This window comes from Gossypium hirsutum, chromosome A12 (assembly GCF_007990345.1).
Source record: "Gossypium hirsutum isolate 1008001.06 chromosome A12, Gossypium_hirsutum_v2.1, whole genome shotgun sequence".
NCBI lineage: Eukaryota > Viridiplantae > Streptophyta > Magnoliopsida > Malvales > Malvaceae > Gossypium > Gossypium hirsutum.
Window position 1 is genome coordinate 3468360 of NC_053435.1, and position 25061 is coordinate 3493420.

General features: G+C 32.2%; 2 protein-coding genes across 2 annotated transcripts; one reads left to right on the plus strand and one right to left on the minus strand.

The window, feature by feature from the left end:
• Positions 1–6142: 6142 nt before the first annotated feature.
• LOC107937889 (uncharacterized) lies at positions 6143–7515 on the plus strand. Its single transcript, XM_016870882.2, has one exon. The coding sequence runs from the start codon at positions 6391–6393 to the stop codon at positions 7390–7392; it is 1002 nt and encodes a 333-aa protein (XP_016726371.2). The 5' UTR covers positions 6143–6390; the 3' UTR covers positions 7393–7515.
• A 1751-nt stretch (positions 7516–9266) lies between these two features.
• Positions 9267–11254, minus strand: LOC107940187 (DNA-directed RNA polymerases I and III subunit RPAC2-like). The gene is made up of 4 exons (XM_041082505.1): positions 11125–11254; positions 10946–11022; positions 10242–10387; positions 9267–9422 (listed from the first exon to the last, which is right to left on the minus strand). Exons 1-4 carry the CDS (start codon positions 11223–11225, stop codon positions 9414–9416), a joined length of 333 nt encoding a protein of 110 aa, XP_040938439.1. The 5' UTR covers positions 11226–11254; the 3' UTR covers positions 9267–9413.
• Between the last annotated feature and the right edge of the window lie 13807 nt (positions 11255–25061).

Below are 25061 nucleotides of genomic sequence, written 5' to 3' on the forward strand. Positions count from 1 at the left end.
CCACTCAACATTAGCCACTCCCCTATCCAATCTCTCTCTAACATTAGTATCTAGTAAATTCCCCATTTCCTATGTGAACCAAACCCTAGAGTAACCAACATCCATCAATTGATACTCCTCTAGCACCCCTCTAAAGGCTTCCATCCTTCTTTCATCCCTTAAAACTCCCCCCACTTCTTCAAAAGCATACATGATCTTATTAAAATCTCTACAAACCAACCAAGGAAGCCCATGTGTATGCCTAACTCTTCGCAATAAATTCTATGAGTCATCTTTATTCTGGGCATAAGGTGAATCATAAAAACCAGTAAACCTCCCCCGCTTCATTTCATCGCTATTTTTCACATGAACATTAATATGATTGTTAGGAAAGCTTTTCAGAGTGACCAAAATATTGTCCCTCCATGCTAAACAAAGAGCTCCTATAGTTCCCTTAGTCGAAACATCGATACCATTTAGAAAATTACACATTCGTCGAACTTTTTCCATTTTCATCTTATTTATTTTAGTCTTCAAAAATAAGTGTACTTGGGGGATTAAACAACTTCAATATATGCCGAAGTCTTCTAATGCCCCTAGGGCTCCTAAACCTCGAACATTCTAACTTATTATTTTCATTGCGACCAGTCGGTATGCCCCTTGGCAGCCGCCGATAAAAAGATATTTTGATCCAACCGCCTACCATCAACAGTCACCAGAGATCCCAACTCCACCCCATTTTCGCGTTCACCTATATCCCTTCTCGACCTTTTCTTTCCATTACGTCCTTCTAAGATATGTTCTTTCGAATCATTATCCATATCCATCTTACCCTACGCTTTAGAAGAATCCCTCATCCGTTGAGGTAATAAAGATAGATTAGTGAGCGTAGGAAGGAAATTCCAAGAAGCTTTCCACATATTAATTTTAATTTTTGAGGGGATCTGTAGCTTCCAAAGACTTTTGTAAAATTCACTAGAATCAATATGAATGTAATTTAAATTAGAGGATAATAACCTAAATGTAATAGTTTATAGGAACTCCTAACAGAAAATTCCCTAGAATAGTCCTCTCTCCAAACTCGCATATCGACGTGTGCTTCCTTAGCTAAAGGAATTTGCAGAATTCTTGACGTGATATCCTAAAGAAAGGTACTCTTAATATGATTAACTTTCCATTCTCTATTATATGCATCGATAAAGTCAGGAACCAAATTCAACCCACTCGTATTAATTTGTGTATCAATTCTGTAACTCATAGATCCTGGTAGCCAGGTATCATTCTTAACCGATATGCACTCTCTAGAGCCCACTCTCCAATTAAAACCACTCTCTAAAATGCTTCTACCTGCCTACACACTCTGCCAGGTATATAAAGGTAAATTCCCTAGCCTAGCTTTTAAGAAATCAAAATTTGGAAAATACTTAGCCTTTAAAACACAAGCTAACAAAAAACGAGGATAATTAACAATGCGCCAACCTTGCTTAGCTAACAAAGTGATGTTAAATTTGGCCAAGCTACGAAAACCCAATCCCCCATTATTGTTTAGCTTACTCAACTGATCCTAAGTGCACCAATGAATACCTTTCTTGCCAAAACCTTTTTGCCACAAAAAAATTACCATAATACTTTTCAACTCCCCACAAAGAGACTTTGGAAGTAAAAACCACGCTATTGAAAAAAAGGGAATAGCTTGTAAAATTGACTTCATAAAAACCTCCTTTTGCCCTAGAGAGAAAAACCTAACACTCCAACTTTTATTTTTTTGCTTGAATCGGTCTTTTAGGATATTAGGCAAACCGAGATACCTTTCCGAATCATTTAAGTGCCACCCTTAAGATTCCAGATATGAGTTGCCTATCCCCTTCGAAATTATTGATACTAAAAAAGATAATGGTTTTTTCAAAATTAATATATTGCCTAGAACATCTCTCATACTATCTCAAAACTCCTTTTAATATTTTTGCTCCCTTCACATTAGTTTCTCCAAAAAGAATATAATTATCACTAAAAAGCAAGTGCAAAAATTTGAGGGCCACTCCTACTCGCTTTTGCCCCTTTTAACAAACCATCTCCATGGTTAATTGCATAAGAAAGTATAAATCCTCACTACAAATCAAGAACAAAAAAGGACTCAAACGATCACCTTGATGAAGTCCTCTACTAAGGCTAAATCGCTTCCCTATCTTTTTGTTCACAATCAACGGATATGAGATAGGAGAGATACATTTCATTATAGTCTCAATCCACCGAATATCAAATCCCATTCGTGTCAACATCTCCTAAATAAACCGCCACTCAACTCTATCATAAGCCTCTTTTCCCCCACTCGTTTCTGATGAAATGTATACATAATCTCATATGCTACTAACACATTATCATGAATCAATCTCAAATGCTTTGGGCTTTGTTAATGTAGACATCTAATACATCTTTAAAACGACTATCAATTTGTATAGAATATTACACAAACTAATTGGCCTAAAACTCGCCAAATTTGTAGGATGAGAAATTTTTGGAATCAACACAATATTGGTAATATTCAAAAAGTCAAAGTCCATACTTTCATTCAATACTTTCATACAGAGATCAGTAACGTCCTTCACAACAATGTGCCAACACCTTTGGTAAAACAAAGTTGGAAACCTATCCTCTCTGGAAGATTTTATTGGGCCAAATTCTTTCAAAGCTGCAATAACTTCCTCCTACGTTTAGTTTGACGTGAGCTTTAAATTCTTTTTATCAAAAATGCAATTGCCTATACCCGAAAGAATATGACTCGAGTCTCCAACTTTACTTAAAGTAAAAGGTTTTTGAAAGTAATCTTGAGCTATTTCTTCCATTTCACCTTCTTTACTAGTTTCACTCCCATCTTCTTACAAACTCTGAATGGAATTCTTACGATGCCTATGTGATGCATGATTGTAGAAAAATACCGTATTTTTATCCCCTGCCTTCAACCAATTAGCTCGGTCTCTTTTCTCCAAATACCTCTTATCTTTTTTGATCTCAAGATTTAAATGAACCTTTGTATCAATGATTTTCGCAAGGCTTTCATCACCAACCTCCCTTGCCATTAATTCTTCCAACTTCCTCGTTAACTCATTCTTGAAACCCTTTCTGTTTGAAATAATCGAACCTGCTCATTTCCTTAAACTTTTTTTTAAAGCCTCCAATCTAAACAGTAAATCGCCATGAGTTGTCTCCCAAATATTTTTCACCATGTCCTCAAAAGATCCTTCCACAACCTACCAAGTCTCGAAACGGAACCTCCTACTTGTCAATTCATTAGTACCCAATTCAGTACGAATAAGAAGGGGATAATGATCCGAAAAAAGAATAAGGGATGTGTTGAATCATTGTAATAGGAAACATACTCATCCACTCAACATTAGCCACTCCCTTATCCAATCTCTCTCTAATATTAGTATTTGGTAAATTCCTCCTTTCCTATATGAACCAAACCCTAGAGTAACCAACATCCATCAATCGATACTCCTCTAGCACCCCTCTAAAGGCTTCTATCCTCCTTTCATCCCTTAAGACTCCCTCCACTTCTTCAAAAGCATACATGATCTCATTTAAATCTCTACAAACCAACCAAGGAAGCCCATGTGTATGCCTAAATCTTCGCAATAAATTCCATGAGTCATTTTTATTCTGGTATAAGGTGAACCATAAAAACCAGTAAACCTCCACCGCTTTAGTTCATCCCTATTCTTCACATGAACATTAATATGATTGCTAGAAAAGCTTTTTAGAGTGACCAAAATATCGTCCCTCCATGCTAAACAAAGACTTCATATAGTTTCCTTAGTCGAAACATCGATACCATTTAGAAAATTACACATTCTTCAAACTTTTTCCATTTTCATCTTATTTATTTTAGTCTCCATAAAGAAGAGCACTTAGGGGCTTAAACAACTTCAATATATGCTGAAGTCTTCTAATGCTCCTAGGGCTCCGAAACCTCGGACATTCCAACTTATTATTTACATTGCAATGGGTCGGTATGCCTTTTGGCAGCCACCGATAAAAAGATATTTTGATCCAACCTCCTTCTATCAACAGTCACCAGAGATCCCAACTCTACCCCATTTTCGCGTTCACATATATCCCTTCTCGACCTTTTCTTTCCATTACATCCTTCTAAAATATGTTCTTTCGAATCATTATCCATATCCATTTTACCCTACGCTTTAGAAGAATCCCTTATCCGTTAAGGCAATAAAGATAGATCCCCTTCAAGATTCAACCCCAGCATTGGATCGATTTGAATCCCACTATCTCGCGTTTGTTTCACCCCCCGAATTTAGCCCACCTAAATTCCACCTACCATAATTATCGCCCCTTTTCACCCCTTCGCCCCCTTCCCTTAGCCACACACTATTCATGGCCATAGCTCGCCTAAACTAAGCTTTTAATGTCAAATCCCAACCCATCTCTACTACCTCAACTCCTAGAGCCATTCTTCCTTGACAAAACTAGTCGCTATGCCTTAACTTTCCACAAAAGAAGCAAAACAATGTCAAACGCTCATATTTAAAATTAACATAACCACAGATCCCTAAGGAAAACATGACCCTCTTCTTCCTCTTTAAAGGACGTTTAACATCCAAGCAAACCCTCATTAGCAAGCAATTTTGCATCCCCTTCTCTAAACAAACACTATCATACTCCAAAAATTTCCCAATAAAATCTCCTAACTGTCTAGCTAATGGCTCAGAGAAGAAACCCGGTGGAACATCATGTATTTGAACCCAAAATTTTGCTAGAATTAAATGCACCTTCATCGAATTGTCCCCCTCCTCAATACGATAAATCATCAGCAAATGATTATTGAAAGTCCAATGGGCCCCACTAATTACTCGATCCATATCCATCTTGTGAAAGACATGAAATAAGAACCTTTTCTCTCCTAGATCTGAGATATGGACTCCATTAACAAAATGCCATAAATTTGCCATCATGCTTCTCATCGCTTGGAAGTGTAACACTTGTCGTCAGAAAATAACCAACTATGCAAGACTCATTTTCTGTAACTGCAGAATCAACTTTTCTTTAGACCTCCAGAATCTCGTCCTCATCATCATCTAGAGACAGCCCCGCCAGATCCCTTTCCATCATGAAATCTCAATACCAAGAAAACAGAACTTGAAACACAACAGAGTAGATGCTAAACCCAAGTAAACAAAAACCACAACAACAAAGAAAATTCAAAGCGAATATAAAACATAACAAACGCTGACACAAAGCCACAACCCACCAAAACATTAAAACCTAATAACATGCTAGAAATAACATATCAGAAACATGCTAGAAAGCAGATCAGAAACCAATTTTTTTTTTAATTTCTCAAACTTTATTATTAAGTAGTTTTAAACCCTATTTAAATGAAATTTGAGTTTATTAGCTTAAATTTTTTTTTCTACTTTTTCACTTTTATATATAAAAAAAAATCATCCTATTATATCAAATAAATATTTAAAATTGATCACTTAAGGACTTCTGGGCTTGGCTAGGCAAGCTGCATTTTAAAGGTCGCTATCAGATTAATCATCATAATTTGTCCTTTTCAATTAACCCAAAAACAAAGATTTAAATAAAATATATTCTGCAGTCATTTTGATAGATTTAAAAGAAAAAAAGAAAAGAATCAAGATGACAGCACAATATTTGATATTTCAATTTGGGCACGGCTCCTTTGATTACATATTTTATTAAAAATTTTAGTTTAATATTTAAATATTTTATTAAATTAATATTATGAATTAATTGGATCCTAATTTAATTAAAAAAGTATTAAAAAGCTATCATATTTTATAAAGTAAATTTTATTATTATGATGATATTTTAATAAATCAATAAAAAAGTATATATAATAATAAAATTCAACATTTTTATTCTACCTTATAAAAACTTTCTTCACATCTACTAACAATTATCCCATTATGATGCTGAAAATTCATAAGTAAAAAACTAGTCAGATTACTTGGGCAAAAAGAAAAATAGTCATATTATACATGTGAGTGATATCTAATATTTTTCTTTCACAATGAGATGAAAGCCCAAAAAGCAACTACAATATATCAATTTTAAAAATCAAAGAGTGTTCATTTTATATTAGTAATCAATAAAAAAAAAGAAAAAGAAAATTTAAATCAATTAGAATATTTGTTAATTTTTTTAAATTTAATTAATAAAAAATAAAAATATTTTATGTCCATAAGCTGCAATTTAAATCCATGCTTGAAATCAACGAATTCATTAATTGGAAGTGTTGATTGTAAAGGCGGCTTCAGTAGACTTGGTCAATTTACTCTCCTTCGTCTCTCCTTCCCTTTTTCATTTTCCTCTCTGTAAAATCCTCTGATTTTTATGTTTATGGTGGTTGAATTTTGAGAACCCGAGATGGAAATGGTAGCGCCAGTCCCCGCAGTGGATTTCAACTTCGATAGCGCCTGTTCATCTCCATACATGACTGCTCCTTCAAGTCCTCAACGCTTCGGCAATTTCCTCTTCAGTGCTCCATCCAGTCCCACTCATGTTTCTTCTTTGTATCCTTTTCAATGGGAGGAAAAGCGTAAGAGCAACCATGATGATGATGATGGCGGCCATGGTTGTGATGAGGATTTCGAGTTCAACTTCAGTGGGCATTTAGAAATACCTTCTTTGTCTGCAGCCGATGAGCTCTTCGATGGCGGAAAGATTCGACCTTTGAAACCCCCGCCTTGTTATGATGAACCTTTCTCAAGTGCCGTTTCTTCTCCTAAATCAAAGCGACAACATGGTCAAAACGACATACAGTTTGGATCACAACAACGCGGGAGAGAAAGAACCTCTGCTGCTGCATCTTCTTCATCTTCAACGTCTTCAGCCTGCAACTATGTTCATAAGAAAAGCAGATCATTGTCTCCGTTAAGGGTATCTGACATCATGTTCGAGCAAGAAGAGACATCATCAAATTCCCAGAAAAACAATGAATCTTCCACGGCAAACAATCCAAAATCTTCTTATGTTTCTTCCCTCCTGTCATCCATTTCGTTCTCAAAAGTCAACAAAAAATGGAAGTTGAAAGACCTATTACTGTTCCGGAGTGCATCAGAAGGGAGGGCAACGAGTAAAGATCCCCTTAGGAAATATGCTCTTTTGACAAGGAAAGAGGCGGAGGAGGAGGTTAAAAACGCCAGCTTCCGCTCCACTGATAGCATGGGTTCGGTGTCGAGTTCGAGGCGGAGAGGACGGGTTTCGGCTCACGAATTGCATTACACGGCGAACCGGGCCGTGTCGGAGGAGATGAAGAGGAAGACCTTTTTACCTTACAAGCAAGGCCTCCTTGGATGCTTGGGTTTCAATCCAGGAATGCATGAGATTTCCAGGGGCATTGGGTCATTGACACGTGGATCATCTTGATTTACTCATCTAATGCCTCTTTTCTTGAAAATACACTTTCCCCAAATTTCATTCTTTTTATGTTTACATATTTTCATGTATCGCTTTGTTTATATAAAAGAAATGGAGTAAGAAATTCATAAAGGAGAGCTATAGATTAGAGGTTTCAAACTTATTTACTCAAATTAAATGTATATTATTGTTATGCTACTTTAAAAGGTTTGTGAATTATGGTATCCGCAAGGATGGAGAAAAATAAAGAAATGGAGTATGGTACTTCAAACTTGTTTTTGTTTGTTGGGTTGATTTGGGAAATTAAATTAGTTGCGAAGCTAAAAAAAAAAAACATTGTTTATCAAGTAGTTAGAGAGCCTGCCAATAAACATTTAGAGCACGTTTGGTTCGCTGTATTGGATTAGAGGTGTATTGGATTAGAGGTGTAATGGAATAGAGGTGTAATAGCAAATCAACTGTTTGGTTGAATGTAATGGAATAGAGGCATAATAGTAATCTTATGTTTGGTTGAATGGAATAGAGGTGTAATAGCATAATGGAAAAAACTAAAATGACTAGAATACCCTTAGCATAAATTTGTTTGGGTAAATGATTATTGTTATTGTTATTTAAATTTTAATAAGATTATTAATATCAATAATAGAGCATTTAATTATATTTAAATATAATAATTATTAAATATATTATAATTAAAATATATAATTTAATAAAATTCTTAATAATCAATATCTTAATGAATTTACTCAAATCATAATATATGATACTATAAAATATAATTTAACATAATTATTATTAAATATATTATAATTAAAATATATAATTTAGTAAAATTCTTAAAAATTAATATTCTTATATGAATTTACTCAAATCATAATATACGATACTATAAAAGATAATTTAACATAATTATTATTAAATATATTTTAATTAAAATATATAATTTAATAAAATTCTTAATAATCAAAATTCTTATATGAATTTACTAAAATCATAATATATGATACTATAAAATATAATTTGAATTAATTAATATTAAAAATATTTTAATTAAAATATATAATTTAATAAAATTCTTAATAATCAACATTCTTATATGAATTTACTAAAATCATAATATATGATACTATAAAATATAATTTGAAGTAATTAATATTAAAAATATTTTAATTAAAATATATGATTTAATAAAATTTAAAATAATTATAACTAATAAATTTTCTTATATGAATTTGTATAATTTAAAATAATTATTATTAAATATAATTTAATAATAATATATAATTTCATAAAATTCGTGATAATAAATTTTCTTATATGAATTTATACAATTTAAAATAATTAATATTAAATATAATTTAATAATAAAATGTTCTTATATGAATTTACTAAAATCAAAAAATAACTTGAGAATTATATTCTGCATAAACATAATTAACTTATATTAAGAAAAGGTTAGATGAAAATAAAATTCTACATCATAATCCATATGTTATATAGTTTTACAACATCATAACAAATTTTCTTATATGAATTTATACAATTTAAAAAGTTTGAAGTACGCAATTCCAAGGAAAAAGTGGAGGGGATGATATCACTTTCCTCTCTTTTTGGATTGCTATTTGTTAATGACAAATGCAACATCAGATTTCAGCTACTCCAACATAAATAGAACAGGGTAACAATTTTATAAGAAACCAAATCAAACAAATTTCCATAATTAACTCTAGTAGTTGATCTATAAGCCAGATCTCCTTCCAGGCATAAGAGTAAATTTCTAACGCCAATAACTAATTTAACTTTACAAATCCATTGGCATGAACTAATCAAATTTGTGTTAAAAATAGATACAGATTCGTTTTCTACAAAGATATACAGAAGCAATGCATTAAAGCAAGCCAGCCATTACTGAATACAACTGCCTCCAAGACTCAACACCAAAAATACTAAGAAGGGGGAGAGCGAAGAACCACCACAGAGGAAATGAGGCAGTATCATGCATCTAGCAGCAACCACGAACAAGATTTTGTCTAAAACTTCTGCATGATGGGTAAAAAGATTCCTAAAAACCTGATTGTCAAGAAGGTGACATAGACCTCTGGAAGTTGTAATCTGAAAAGATTCTTATCATTTTATGAAAATAAGTGGTACCAAAGGTGTTTGAGGAAGAAGTGAGGTGTAAGTCAATTCATTCCATGTTTTCCCCTCAATGAAGGGAACAGATAAATCAATTGTGTGAAAAATACTTGAAAATATAAACTCCATATACTACATTCTCTCCATATTTGATTCAGGAAGCATATAAGACACAACAAACATTACTTCAAGATGCACCAAATACAGTTAACACAATCTCCAAACTATTCAAATATACAATATGGTTTTATTAACAAGATACTAAACCACTAGACCACTGCAAAAGAGCATGTATAATATGATCTTATTGAAAAAGTACAAAAGAGCTACCTCTCATTGTGAAGAGCAAAGAGAACGAATCAAATAAATTGACTTCGGAAAGCAGCCAACCAAGATGGCTACATTGTCAACTTATAAATACAGAGAACAAGGTTCACAATGTTTTGCACAGCAAATAGAACAATATATAATATGAACTCCCACAGAGCTTTATTCTACAAATAAAACTCGCATGCCAACCACTAATTGAATGCAGTGGAATCTATCTGTTAAAGAACATGGAGAAAAAATCCAACAATAATCCAAAAGGCTATTTTTTAGCATGACGCCTGGAAAGGAAACATTTATTTTCCGATCAAATAGTCACTGGTTGTGCTATGCTGCAGAAACTTGCAAGAACAATCGAAACAGGAAAAAAAACTGAAAGAAACAAGAATATTAACCTCCTCTTGATCAAACAAAAACTCCTCTTCATCAAGTCCAGCTGCAGGTAAATCCTCATCCTCATCATCTAGCCCCCCCAATTCAACTTCCTCGAGAACATCGTTTCCAAAAAATGCATATTGTGATGCATCAAATACTGCACCTCTTGCATAATAGAAAGGTTAACTTTACTGAAATGAGCTCTTCATAAAGAAGAAAACAACACAGAATCATTAAAAAAAAAGAACTTTCTCCAATTCAATGGGCAGGAATGGGGTAATTGAGATGGGCGCAAGTTAACACCCTTTGTGTATCCAAGGGCCTGATATTTCTCAAAATGTACAAAAAGCAGCTTCTCCAATTCAATCATAATTCAAATAAATCGTGCTTATTTCCATCACTAAAAATATTCGAAACCAAAGTCAATTCAACTGAAAGCCTGAAACACCAGCCCACTGAAATCATTAACTGGCGTGATTTAGTAGCCAAATTCAAACTTATAATTACTAATCTGGAAAATGTCCAGGCCAACATGAAACAAAGTCGCTACTTAAAAACCAGAAATTGTTCACATATGGAAACGACATTTGACTTCTAATTGAATCAAACAGTGTTACCACAATTATTTAGCAACAAAAGCCTGCCCTTAGCATTGAAAACACAATATTTAAGGATCTAATTTCATTTCCTTCTAACTTGAAAAAGAGTGTTATATTGAGTTTACCAGTGGTTTGAACTCTAATATTAACTCGAGCCTCTGAAGGATGAGGAATACTGTAGCCACAGAATGTAACCCTTGGGATGCACAACATAAAAAGGATAGCTTCCACTTTCAATACAATCACTTAAAACAAAGAAAACCCAGCATAAATCAAAGCCAAAAACAGATGTGAGTGAACTGACTCTTGATTCAAAGTGAATCTAACAGCGTTAGCTATGGTATGATCCTCATCAGTTAAAGAAAAAGTGGCAGCACTATTATCAGTGAAAAACCCGTGTTCCATTGTTTCCTTTAATCCAATTTCTAAATCTCCAAACCAAGAAACAAAACTATTAAAAGGATAAAATTTAATCCAATAATCATTGGGAAAACATATTTTTAAATAAAAAATAAGGTTGTATCTTCCTTACCGGTTCCAATGGACAGAACACAGTTTCACCGATGGAGAGGAACGGAAAACGTGAGAAGGGGGCTGCTTTCTGATCGGTGTTCGAAGTCCAGTTGTGACGCCAAAGAGAGGTAAGATAGAAAGGTAGAAGCGTGAATCGGTGGAGATAGAAAGGTAAGACAAAAAGGTGAGGAGAGTGGAGAAGAAAGGTAGAAGGAAGAAATAGGGGTAAGACAGAAGCGTGAATCAGGGGGGTAAAATAGGGACCAAAACACAATCCGGACCTAAACTGAGCACAACGGAGGGATTGGAAATCGGTGGAATTTGGGGATTAGATAGTAATGTAATAGACCCGTATTAGGCTAATACACCCAACCAAACAATGTATTGAGTGGGGCCCACGATTAGGGGTGTAATGGCTATGCCAATACACCCAACCAAACAAGCTCTTAATTTCTTTCAACGTCAACTAAGCAGCTCACAGTATTTCCAGATAGGGCCAAAAATATTGCAATTTTTCTGACATTTTCAATGGCTGGAAAACATTTTAGTCAAGAGCGCCCGCTGCTTCTTCCTCAACTTCAATTAATCTATCTACTACTTAAAATCCGATTATGTAGAGATTTATTTATTATATCAAATAAATTGAAATTTTTAGATTTTTGAATATTAACACTTAAAATATTTTTCCTTAAGAGAAAAGACTCGAATTTCTGAAAATTATATGAGCTTAAAAGTATCCAAACAATTTTTTCTAGCAATTATGTGCTAACATAAAATCATAGGGACTTTGGTAGTGCGCATATACGGCCTGATTTTTTTTCATTAATTCTAATAACTTTAGGACACAATTCCTACTAGGACACAAGGGTAATTTATATTGGGAAGATGTTAGAACTCAATCCAATTTTATGAAATTGTACGGGGGATTTTTTATTTGGTGTCAATGCAAGATTGGGTGGCAAACTTAATAAAATTTTGGCAGTAAAAGTTTTTTTTTGATAAGTTAATTTTTGTTAGATTAAATATTTGATGCATTAACAGTGCATAAGTTCTGTGCGTTATCAATTAATTATAAATTATCACTTTATTAAAGAGCAAAATAAATAATGTTGAAGGACCTTTTAATAAATACTTGAAAAATTAATTAAACATAATTAAAATGGTACAATGATTTCAACATCATGATACCTTTACAAGACGCCGCCTTCAACATCTAAACTGACCCCATATGTAACAGTCCGTTTTTCAGTGGTGTTGGAAACAGTGATTTCAGGATCATAATTTTGAAGAGTGAATCCGTATATATTAGTAATTAATATTTAAGAGTTAAATATAGTATAATGGTGAATTTTGATTAGATGGATTTTATTAATTTGTTAGATAGTCAAGGTACAAGTGGTGCGTACTGAAAGTCAGTTGTTTTGAAAAATGAGGTATCGGGATCTTATTTTCATAAAAAGAGCTCGTAAATATTTTTATTAAATATTTACGGAATTTTTGTATAAATGGATTGAAGTTTGGTTTGATAATTTTAATGATTTGATAGTTACTTAAGTAAAAAGGATTAAATCGTAAAAATAAAAAAAGTTAATTATTAAAGGGCTTCAATGGTAAATTAAATGAGGTTTAAAAGGAAATTAGACCGTAGTACATATGGGTGGACGGTTTGGTTATAATTTTGCATTGTTTTATTGAAATTTTTTTAATTAAAAATAATGGTTAGATAAATATAATAAAACATAATGAAAAGCAAACATCTTTTTACTTTCTTCTTCCACCAAAAATGAAACTTCAAAACTCCTTTGTTGAACATGTTCAGCCAACTTAGGGTCATTGCATAGTAATGTTTTCTAAGTATGTTTTTCGTAATTTATATGTTTTTGATGTCATTGCAATTAGGTCTATTTAATTCGCATATCTATTTTCAAAATTATTAAAGATTTATAAAATTTTCATTCATGTTAATTGAACTTTTTGGATGCTTATGGTAAATTTTGAAACATAGAAATGAAATAAGATTAGTTTGTCTAGTAAATTTTGTGAATATTTTGAAATTTTGTATGAATTTTTTGTAAATTTTGATAATAGGAGGTTGTATAAGAACATAAATGAAGTGGGTTTAAAATTTGAAGTTCAAATTCGGAAGATATGATAAGTTCTATTTTAGGGACTAAATTGAATAAAATATAAAATTTTTGGGGAAACCGAATAATAAAATTGAGTTGATACATATTTATAATTGGATGAAATAAGAGAGTTGAAATTTATAAATTGAATTGAATAATTGTATAGATCAGGAATTGGACCAAATCAAAATTAATCTGGGAAAAAGACATTTGTTGATTAGTTCTTAGAGAATTGATTATTTGTTGTTTTTTCAGGTAAGTCCGCATAGTATGATTGTATTTAAATTATTTTACATTTGATTGTAAATTTGTATTTGTTTGATTTTAATTTGAATGGTTCACAATTTGGTACAAAAGGTAAGTTCTGGATTGATTTGCAAATGAAGGATAAATTGACAGATAAAACAAATTTAATATGTTGAATTGAATTATGAGATATAAAATGAATTTATAGTTGGCTATAATGATTTGAATCATACTAGTATGAAATTGATTGACTACCGAGATAGAAGATAAAATTTATTATAGTATGACTAGGTGAAATTATAAAATTAACTTGGAATCGAGATGAATTATATTGTCACTTATTTGAATTGATGATTGATTGATGAAATTATGATATGAAATTGAGAAATTGACTTATAAATGAAATTGAGAAATTGTATCATATTAAATGTTCGGTAGAATCGGATATAGTTGGCATGCCATAGGATAGGAAGAGTTAAGGGTTATACGACTACGTGTCGAGGAGTGCTGGGCACACCCATTTGTCGGTTATACCGACTATTGCTAAGCACATCTATTTTTTTGGTTATACTGACTAGTGCTGGGCGCATCTTACCATTTTCGGATTTATCCGATAGGCACTAGGTGTCAAATTGGTGTGATTGTATATCCGTTCGAGTCCGAGTCAGGTTAATAAGAGTATAAAATGTGATATTTTATTTGTGTGATATAATTGGATTGATAATTGTGAAATGGTAATAAAAAGTTGATATCGATAGTATTGAATGCTCATATGTATTGGATATACAAGCCGGAGGGCCAATATGGAAATGTGATAAATCTATGAATTAGATGCAGAATTCAAACAATAAAATGGAATGATGACTACCATTATATTGAAATTGGATGTATTGTTGACAACAAAATGAAATGATACGATATAATCTTTAGATTGATTAATTGAAGCTTGTATACATTAATGCATGTGTATCATTGAGACTTTTAGTTGTATTTGTAAATTGAAATGTTGATTAGAATGTTGTGAATGGTATTGAGTTGTTAGTTCCATGCGATTAGTATTAAAATTAATTGAAATGCTACATGTTCAAATTATTATATGAATTGGTTATGGGATGAACTCACCTTGTTGATAAAAGAGTTGTCGGGTTTAGGAAAAATCGTCAAGTTGAATAACTTCTTGTATAAATTCATAAAATGAGGTAAGTTGTTGTTTTAATAACTGTGAACTTACTAAGCATTTGTAATGCTTACCCCACGTTTTCCTTTTTACTGTATATTGCTAACTTGTAAAACGTGTCAAGTGGATCGTTGAGAAGCTCACACTATCATGTTGTTGTTTCGGTAAACTTTTAATCATTTAAAGCCCGATTTTGTGGCATGTATATAGGTGATTTGTTTTTGGTCAATCTTGCGTGTTGATGCTTTAGTTCTTGAATGTGGTTTGTGTTTTGATTGGTTATATGTTATGTGCATAGGTTGATATGTGTAAGTGTTTTACATGATTGCTAATGGTATTGAAGGCTTGCATGTTATGTTTACATGTCTTGTATCTCAATATATATATGTGTATGAATGATGAAAGTTCATGGTTAGTTTATTCTTGAGAATGACTTGATGCATAAGTGCTTAGTATAAAAATAAATAGATAATGATTGTGTGCATGATTTCAAGATGCAAAAAGATAAAAATGGAGATGTCATTTGTGCACTAAATGAGGTATATTTGGAAATTGATTTGTATGATCTAAAGTGTTCTTGTTGAGGGGGTACTTGGTGCCAATATGACATGATAATTGGTGTTGGTTGTGGATGATAAATTAATGTTCTGCATATATGAGAAGGTTGACTAATGTGAAATGAATGGCATAAATGGTATTAATTGAGTTGAATGAATTGTAATTTTTTGAAATCCTCGATATGTGATGGTGCCATTGAAGTATATTGGTTAGTGAATTAGGGATTGATATATGTATGTTTTGGCTTGATTTTAAAATGTTTTGAATTGCCAAAATTTGTTTTAAAGTTACTTTTAAAATTTATTTTGAAGTAAATACTTTATGATCTATTTGGTACCACACGAGCAGCCACACAGTTGTGTGAGATACATGAGTTAGAGGCACAATCGTGTGTAGCTTGTAAAATGTTAATATTTTGGTCCACACGATCCCCGTTTGTTACATGGTTTGACCACACGGTCGTGTGACTATTAGAGGGCATGGCCATTTTTTTGCCACACAGTCACAAGAGTTACATGGCTTGGGCACATGGCCATGTGACCTCTGGTTTTCACACTTGTCTTTAACTTTTGAAAATGTTTCAATTTAATCCTTATTTGTGCTTGGGTCAACTTAAGAGCTTTCGTAAGCTCGAATAAGACTCGAATTAATTATATATCATAATACTTGAGTGTTTATGACATGAATGATTATTTGAAGGATTTATTTATGATATAATTGATTTGTAATTTTGGAAATGTTGCAAATTAGACCTAATTGAATTTTGGGTGATACTAGAGCATATGTAAGCTCATATAAGGCATTGGAAATATTGTATTTGGTGTTTATGAATTGAATTGAATTTGATTGTATGATTTCTATTTAATTTGAGTATTAATTTTATATTTATGAAGTACTCCTTGTTTATTTGAAATAATCATTGTGAATTGGAGGCGTTCGGTTCCGGTTATGATTGTACCATTCCATAGATCTGGTCTGGCGATCGGACTAGGTAATGGCTGTTACACCACGCCCATACTGGCCACAACCACCACAGAATAATTTACTTATGCATAGATAAATTAATTATACAGTACAGTGCATAAAAAAGATGATTTACCTCTTGATCGATAATGATCTTAAAACTGAACCAACAAAAGAGTTAACCAAATTGAAGTTAAGTGAAAAAATAGAGTTTTAGAAAATTTGAAAGGAATAAAAATTTGGGGGACAATCAATCTTCTTCGTGAAGATTCCCCTCCTTTAAACTGTTAGATGGACAGAAACGTATCCCGTAAGTTAAAACTGCCGTCTAGACCCACCATCACGCTTTCAACACATGTAAGTGTCTTAAAAGGGTCACTTTATAACCCTTCTTTGACCAGCCGGGGGGACAAATTGTTACAATCACACATCTCATGACCCGATTTAGATGGTGACCCGACTAGAGAAACCCAAGAATGGCGACCCAACTCAGGAACCCTAATAGCTCACCATCCCCCTGTCCGTCTAACATCTATAGCTAGCCATCTTTCGTGTCCATGGTTCGCCATCCCCCTGTCTACCTAACGTCCATAGCTCACTTCTCCTTATTTGTACACCTATAAGGATTTCTTTTCAAGGAACTATGTCAGATCTAGGAGGGATAACATGTCCTCATGCATGACACATAGTTATCCCCTAGTATATCCTATCAAAGAACCATGCCTTATAGATACGAGGAGTAATCTCAAAAGGAAAAAAGGGGAGAATAAAAAAACCATCAACATATATAAATCAAAAAGGAAAAAAAAAAGTGAAAAATAAAAAAATAATAAAGTCTTAGAACTCTGACTAATTGAGTAATCAGGGTGCGATGCTCGGGTTATCATCTATCTTTGTTTTAAAAGATCAAGTGATATTCTAAGCGGTTCACTTACTCTCCTGGTCATAATAATTATGAGTATAGCTAGTAACCAACTAGAGTTGTGATTGATTGAGCAGCTAAAGTGAGGTATTAATATTGTCATCTCTCTTCGTGCTAAAAGATTTAATGACACTCTAGACAAGTCAATAAGATGCTTGACTTGAAAAAAGAAAAATAAAAAATAGGAATAAAATATTATTTATGGTTGTGAACTCTGTTTGATTAAGATGTCTTAACAAGTTTGGTACAAAGTCAACTTTATGGAGCATAATTCGATTTTATTGTGATAAATTGGGTCCTTAACTAGACTTGCAAGTCATTGGGTTTGTTGTTAAGAAAAAGATTGTGGAATTACTATTTTAATTGTATCTATTTATTTAAATTGATTGAACATTGTCGAAGATGACCTAAGTTAAACGATTTTGTCATGTTTATGGTGATTGATACAGCCACCAATTCCAAAAGGAATCAAGATATCAATCTTCCGAATGGTTTAACCACTAGAAGTAAAGCACATCAAAGAAAGATTAAGTTGAATTCATTTGTCCAGGAATTCATTTTTTTCCATTTTGAAGAAACCCAAGACCAAGAATTCCTTAACCATGGTAATTGCTAAAAATAACATAATAACCTGTAACAAGCACTTAAGAATAAATGATTAAAATGAAACAAAAATGACAACACAAATTTAATGTGGTTCAACCCCTTTAGACTGCATCCAATATATATATATATAATTACTTTTTATTTATAAACTTGGTCAATAAGGATTCTAATTTCTTAAGACTTATCATATAATATAAATACTAATTAAGTAAATTTAGTGACTAAGTAATCTCGAACCAGTAGAATTATATTCCAATCCTATTTTAACACCAATTAGAATTTAGATCAATATCTAACAATAATCTTGACTGACATGATGCCTTAAAATGCTTCTTGGATGACCTTTTTCACTATAATCAAACATATTAATTTTGATCTTTCCCAACATTTCATCTCTCTTTTCATGAGAGGTACTCTCATCTGTATATAGTGGAAGAGAATCTATTAGGAATCGACCTATATAAACAATGAGCAAGAAAAGGTAGAGGAGATCGAACACAAATACTTACGTTGAAAGCTCCTCTGAAGAGGATAAAAATAATAGGCAAAAGAGTTATAACCTTTTCAATAAATGAGTAAACAAACTAGAGTACAATATGGAAAAAATAAACCTAAACATACTAAATGCACATTACCCAAAACCCTTAATACAAAGCTCAAAAACCTAAAGAGCAAAATGGTAAACAAAACCCTAAATCTTAGAAGGCACTCACAAAAGGGCTATAAAATACTCTCCACAATCATCATGAAAACTATCACCAAAACTAGTTTACAACTACATCTTGTTTCCCCAAAAGAAAAGCCCTTGCTGATCGGCGTCTCAAAACATGGATACAAGGTTCCTTTAAATAGGCGAAGGTTAGAGTTCTAATCATACTAAAATATCCCTTGAATAATCAGAGTCCAGTTGGGAGAAGAATTCCTGCTGAAAGTCTAAAATGCGGCTTCCAAATAGGAGAACATGTCATGACATCGCAACATTCCATTTGCCTTGTCATGACTTCGTCCATCACGTTGTCTTGACGAGCCGACGCTTCTTGTCCCAACGTCGGGACTGTTTTGGCCCTTCTTTAGTTGCTCTTTGATTTTCATCTAAGGTGCTTGTAATGTGTCCGATGAATGCGAGGCACGCCCTACAAATTTCCACATTGACTCGTATTTATCACGCCTCCTTTTCTATGCTCCGTCATGGATCAAACTTGAATTTTGCTGAATGCCAACCAAGTCTAAATCATGCTCGAACTTGGAAACTAAAGGACACTTAGTCTTCAAATCAAAGTTGTATAATGCAACAAGGGCTAATAATACCTGAATACAAGAGACTCTCTCCACCTGATTGTAACCCTTTATGACCAACCTTTCCTTAAACACTCTACGAACCACTTCAGTCTTAAAGACCAAAAAAGAGATATGATTATTCTCTAAATCAGACATATGCTTGACATCTGGCACGACTCCACCTTCAACTAGATTATGTGGAGAGCAACAAATCATCACCTTTGTCCTCGACCACATCAGCTACCTTTCTGAAATAAACATATTCAAATATTCATTCAATCTATATACATAAATCCTTTAAAAAATTCAACATAAAAAAAATCAAAGATTCAACATATATTTAATCATAACACTAAATCGATATATTAATTCATAAAATCTTAAGAACAAATCATCTAAAATATTAGAACAAATCTTCCATTTCTAATTATTCAACTTGGCAATGTTTTAGTGCCACTTGTTAGAATGAATTAAATCTTATATGAAACTTAATCTTCCAAGGTTCATCATGTCAAATGATTAAGAAAATAAATTAGATACAGAAGTGTACCTAAAACAATTAATATATTGAAATCCTTGAGCCTTGTCATGTGTATATTCCATATTAGTATGTTATTAAGAGAAAATGACTCATTTTTAATTAGATGGATGTCAAAAAAATTAAGTTTCATATAATTTGAAGATCATAACCCTAATTTGTAACTTATACACATTTAGTACAATTTTTAATTTAGCATAATTTCTAATTAGCTCATTATAAATAAAAATTAGTTACTAGTGTATCTACATATAGCCAACTATACTTTATTTGATAACTGAAGCGCGATTATCATTAACCATATTAGATTTCTTTTAATTTGTACTAACTTTTTTTTATACCAAATAACATATAATTATAGTTATACGCTTAAGGTTGTGTCATTTATTAATCGAATAAATAGATTTTTTTTGAAATTCTAAAACAAAAATGATAGAAATATTAAGATTTAAATTTGGGTTTATAAATTTTTTTTAAAATAATTGCAAGATTTAATTGAACTAATAATTAGAGTAATTAAATTGAGGTTGATAAATTTTAAAGTCAAAGCTCAATTTAAACTTGAGCTTTACATTTAATTATTAAATTCTAATAAATAAAATCAAGTTGCTAGTAAAAGTTTATTTAAGCAATATAGTGTAATTATACACTTAAAGAAATTTCATCCCCAGAGTTTCCCATTAACAAAACAGTTGTTTAAACACAAGTCCTTTTACTACACTCCTGCTGCGCACTCTAATCCCAACGCATTGCCATACCATACTTAACCTTTACCAAAAACAATATTACTTCACTAACACACACAAAGCACTATTCTACAAATAGATAGCCAAATCATTCTCAAACAACAATACACCAAGTCAAAATAACCTACAACCATATCTGTCTCAATGTTGTCGAGGACACTCCCTAATCCAATGCTCTGTGGACTGCATCTGAAACACGCTCCTAAATTTTTTCGACATTCGCTCGGATGACGCTTCTTACAATGCCCACAAACCAAAACGTCCACTCCACTAGTAAAACCTTTGTCATTACCTTTACTACCATCTTGCTGAGATTTGACATGCTTCACAGATCGAGGCTCCGTACCCAAAAAACTGCGATCCCTCTTCTTCCTACACTCTCCACACCTACCTTCAACCACTTCTCTGGTTCACTTTAAACTAGCATCGAAGACTTTCTCTAAAAATTCCCTCACCACCTGAGTTAATGCCTCAGTACCAACCTCTGGGTTATCGTTACCTGCAGCTGGTGAAACCATAGCGACCTCTGACTCCTAAGCAGTCACACATCCCAGAGAAGTAGATGACTCTTCGAGAGTCCCACTAGGCTGATCCTCGCAATTTAGCTTGTCACCAGAATTCATATTGAACCTTGTAACTAAACTTAAGAGATCTACCATATCGAAACCAAACACACACAAAAAAAGAAGAATCTAAACACTATAGTTCTAAACTTACAATCTCGAAGTTTGATACGGACTAACATCAGAGTCTCAGACATTTTGTTTTCGCAAAACATTTTCAAAACACAAGTCATTTTCAAAATATTGTGGTATGTTTGTCAAAAAAATATTTTTAACACGCACATGCGAACACGTAAAACACTAACCGAGTTTTTGCAAACCTAGCTCGAATTCCATTAAATGTAACACCCCGAAACATGGCCTAGAAGTTTCGACTGAATCCCAGATGTCATATTGACCACCAAAATGGCAAAATACGAATCAAGAGTTTAAACACATAAATTCTTTTCAAAATCTTTTTCTTTTGCCGCTTACCAAAACTGAAAACAAATTTTGCCAAAACGCTTTGCAAATGTTGAAATTATTTTCGTTTAAAACTCTACTTGGAACTAATTTACAATTAATGAGTTATTGATAACTATAATGCCATCTTGCCAAAATATCATATTTAGTTTTAAACTCATACGCAACATTACAAATTTTAAGTTTTGAAAACCATAAACTCAAAACGTACTGATTGTCTGAAAACAAAAACACATACCACAGTATTATAAACTCCCTTGCAAATCAACTGAAAATAATAAACTGAATTTTAAGAATCATCATTAAAACAAACCAAACTCTTTAAGAATCTGAGACCACCAGTATGCCTAGTCCAACCTCCAAGCACAAAGTTAACCTAAAAAGAGAGGAAACTAAGGGGATGAGCTATCCGAGCTCAATGTGAGACCGAAAAAGTAGTAAAGGCAAATGACCATGAATCAAAATAGATATTTTAAAAGAGATCTTGTAGACTAAGTATAAAAGTTTTGGTCAGGTTATCAGACATATAAACAGTGTCATTGCCAAGCATAACATAAAGATATCATCCTTAACACTCCAATTACCTAATCACGTTAGACTACTCAAATTATTTTGCAGTTATGCCACTATCCTTGCAGACAGACTTATACTCGAATATGAAAATGTATGCAGCAAACTAAAAACCCACCCAACCAACCGAATGCCACTTCGTCCACCCTGCACACCACATTTTTGGCAAAATTTGTTTTTAGTCTTGCTAAGTGGCAAGAGAAAAAGATTTTTGAAATGAATTTATGTGTTTAAACTTGTGATTCGTATTGTGTCATTTTGGTGGTCAATGTAGCCTCTGGAATTCGGTTAAAACTTCTAGGCCGGGTTTTGGGTGTTACAATGATTACTTATAAAAATAACAAGAAAAGCAAACATCATATGTAATTTTATCTATTTGTTTTAGCATTTCATATTTGTTGGGTTATTTCTTATTTAACATTTAATCTTCAACATTTAACATATACTCCATATCATCATCTGAATCTGAATATGTATCATTAAGATTATCAAGTTATTCTTCTTCCATGTACTCTTCAAAGTATGGATCATCCCAATTCCGCCTACAAATGAAGTTATGAAGTATGCAACATATTAGTACGACCCAACCTAGTTTTCTTATGCTATACCTTGGTGATATTGTTAATTTAAAAAATCATTTTTCTAGAACAACAAATGTTTTCTCAACTACATTTCAAAGCTTTGAATGTTTCAAGTTAAAAGAGTTTGCGAGTCATCTCTAGTGCTTGTATTTGACTCTATTCTCTTAAATGGTATCTTACCCCACAAATATGGTGCAAGAATATTTAAATAACTAGCATTTACAAGTTAATATTTATGTCCACGGTGCAAATATTTTGTAGCCTTAATTACAAAAAAAATTATATAAACTTAATTTGGAGAAAAATTTATACTATGTTATAACTCTTTTTTATAATAAATTAGGTTAAAAATAATATAAAATTTATAATATATAACTTTAAATAATATTTTATAAAGTGCCCAATAATTTTGATAATATTTATTATAAATAATATAATTTTTTCCATAACTTTAGAAAACTATTTTTAAGTATTAGATTTTATAATATACAACATGGACACACATATAAATTATGTATTTACTTTTTTACTATAACTTTGTTTATAAATAAGTATATTATAACACTTTTTATAACACGTAAATTATTTTTTATAATATACTTTTTGGTTATTACTTTAGAAATGTTTAGGATTTAAATAATACAATTTTTCGTTATAACTTTATAAAATATACATAAATTATTTTTATAATATAACTTTAGAATGTTTTTTGTCTTAACTATCCCAAACGCTTAATATGCACTCATGTTTATAATATAATTTTCATAACTTAAATTTGTATAAAAATATTCTTTTTAAAGTTCAATCATGTATGAGCGTGAAAAGTCATAACGTAATTGGATTTCAGTGTAATTATCTACGTAATTACTCCAATTCTCACATTCTCTTAAAAATAAATAAAATATAATTAAAGTGATTCAATTAAACTAATATTATAAAATTTATCAATTATAATTATAAATAATTACGTTAAAAAATGAGTTTCTAGATACTACCAAAGGATTTAACAATATTAAAACCAAGGCAAAGTAACTTTGAAATATAAATGTCAGATTTATAGCTAAAGCAGTTGAAAATAATTGGTGTGATTTGTTTCGGTCTTAATAAAAACATTAGTTTACGCATTCCAAGCAAGATCCCAGGAAAGTAGAAATGTTGGAGAATAATACCACACCGCATGGTTTAGCCAAAAGAAAAAGTGAGGGAAAAAGAGAGAGAAGGAATATTGGCACCACACATGGCAGTGGAAAAGCTACTTCTACCATCATCATTAGCATTTTGAATAATTACGGATGATGCTTAAACTCTCTCAAATTGGGTTTTTGCAGTCAAACAAAAAGATGAAAACAATCCATCCAACCTACCAAAGCCCCTTCATTTTGTGACCAACAATTATAATAATAATTCGGATTTTGAAAATAATTTTGATTTTTTTCCAAAAACTAAAATGAATTCCAAAGCTGTAATGATGAAGGGTTGGCCAAAAACACCCTTTTATTTTAAAAATCTTGGTAGGCTCAATCCATGTGCATTGGCTTAAAGTTTCAATCAATTTAATTTGCTTTGTTTTTGTACTTAAAAGTTTCAAATAAAGAGTGACATAAATGGCCTAATAATGGTGAAGTGTGTTTCCGTACCATAAACTGTTTTTTTTTTTAAATGAAGGAATCAAAATCAAAATTAGATAATCAAGAACTTCTCCAACATTTTGTATTACAAGTACAGATCATTTCCACCAACTTTGAACACAAAATGTAATCACTTAGCTAGTAGTAATCCGCATTTGGAATTTATTTATGGGATGAGCAGATTTAGCCAAGGGTCCACGGTGAATGTAGCATGCAACCTAGTAATTATAACTGGTATGCCAATTGCTGAGTGCTATAACTTCAATTATGCTTGTTATTACAGTCTGAAGTAGTCAAACTGAAGGAGGGGAAAAAGGTAAGGAGAGACCAGAGATTGATAATTAGGGTACAGTGTTATGCTTTCATTTGTAAGACATTTTTATATGGTCCTGTAGCGATCAGCCAATGCTTACAATGTTATCTTTACAGAAAGTTTAGCTATATCAATTATAAAGGAGACCTACAAGAAATCTTGTAATTATGGTCACTTCCCTTTATCCTCCTTTAATTCTTTCAAGGTGGTTTGGACCATGGCCTATGATATGTGATGCAATAATGGCTAATTTTTATAATATATATGTAAAAATTTTATACATTGGAAGGAAAGGGAGGAAACGAAAAAGGGGGAAAAAGCTTGTCTCATTTATGATAATGATAATGATAATGATAATGGCAATGATGTGGATGATGATGGTGCTGATGTTAAAACGGCATAGAAGATTGGTGCCTATTCTTGTTCTTTGCTTTGCATTCCATGGTTGTCG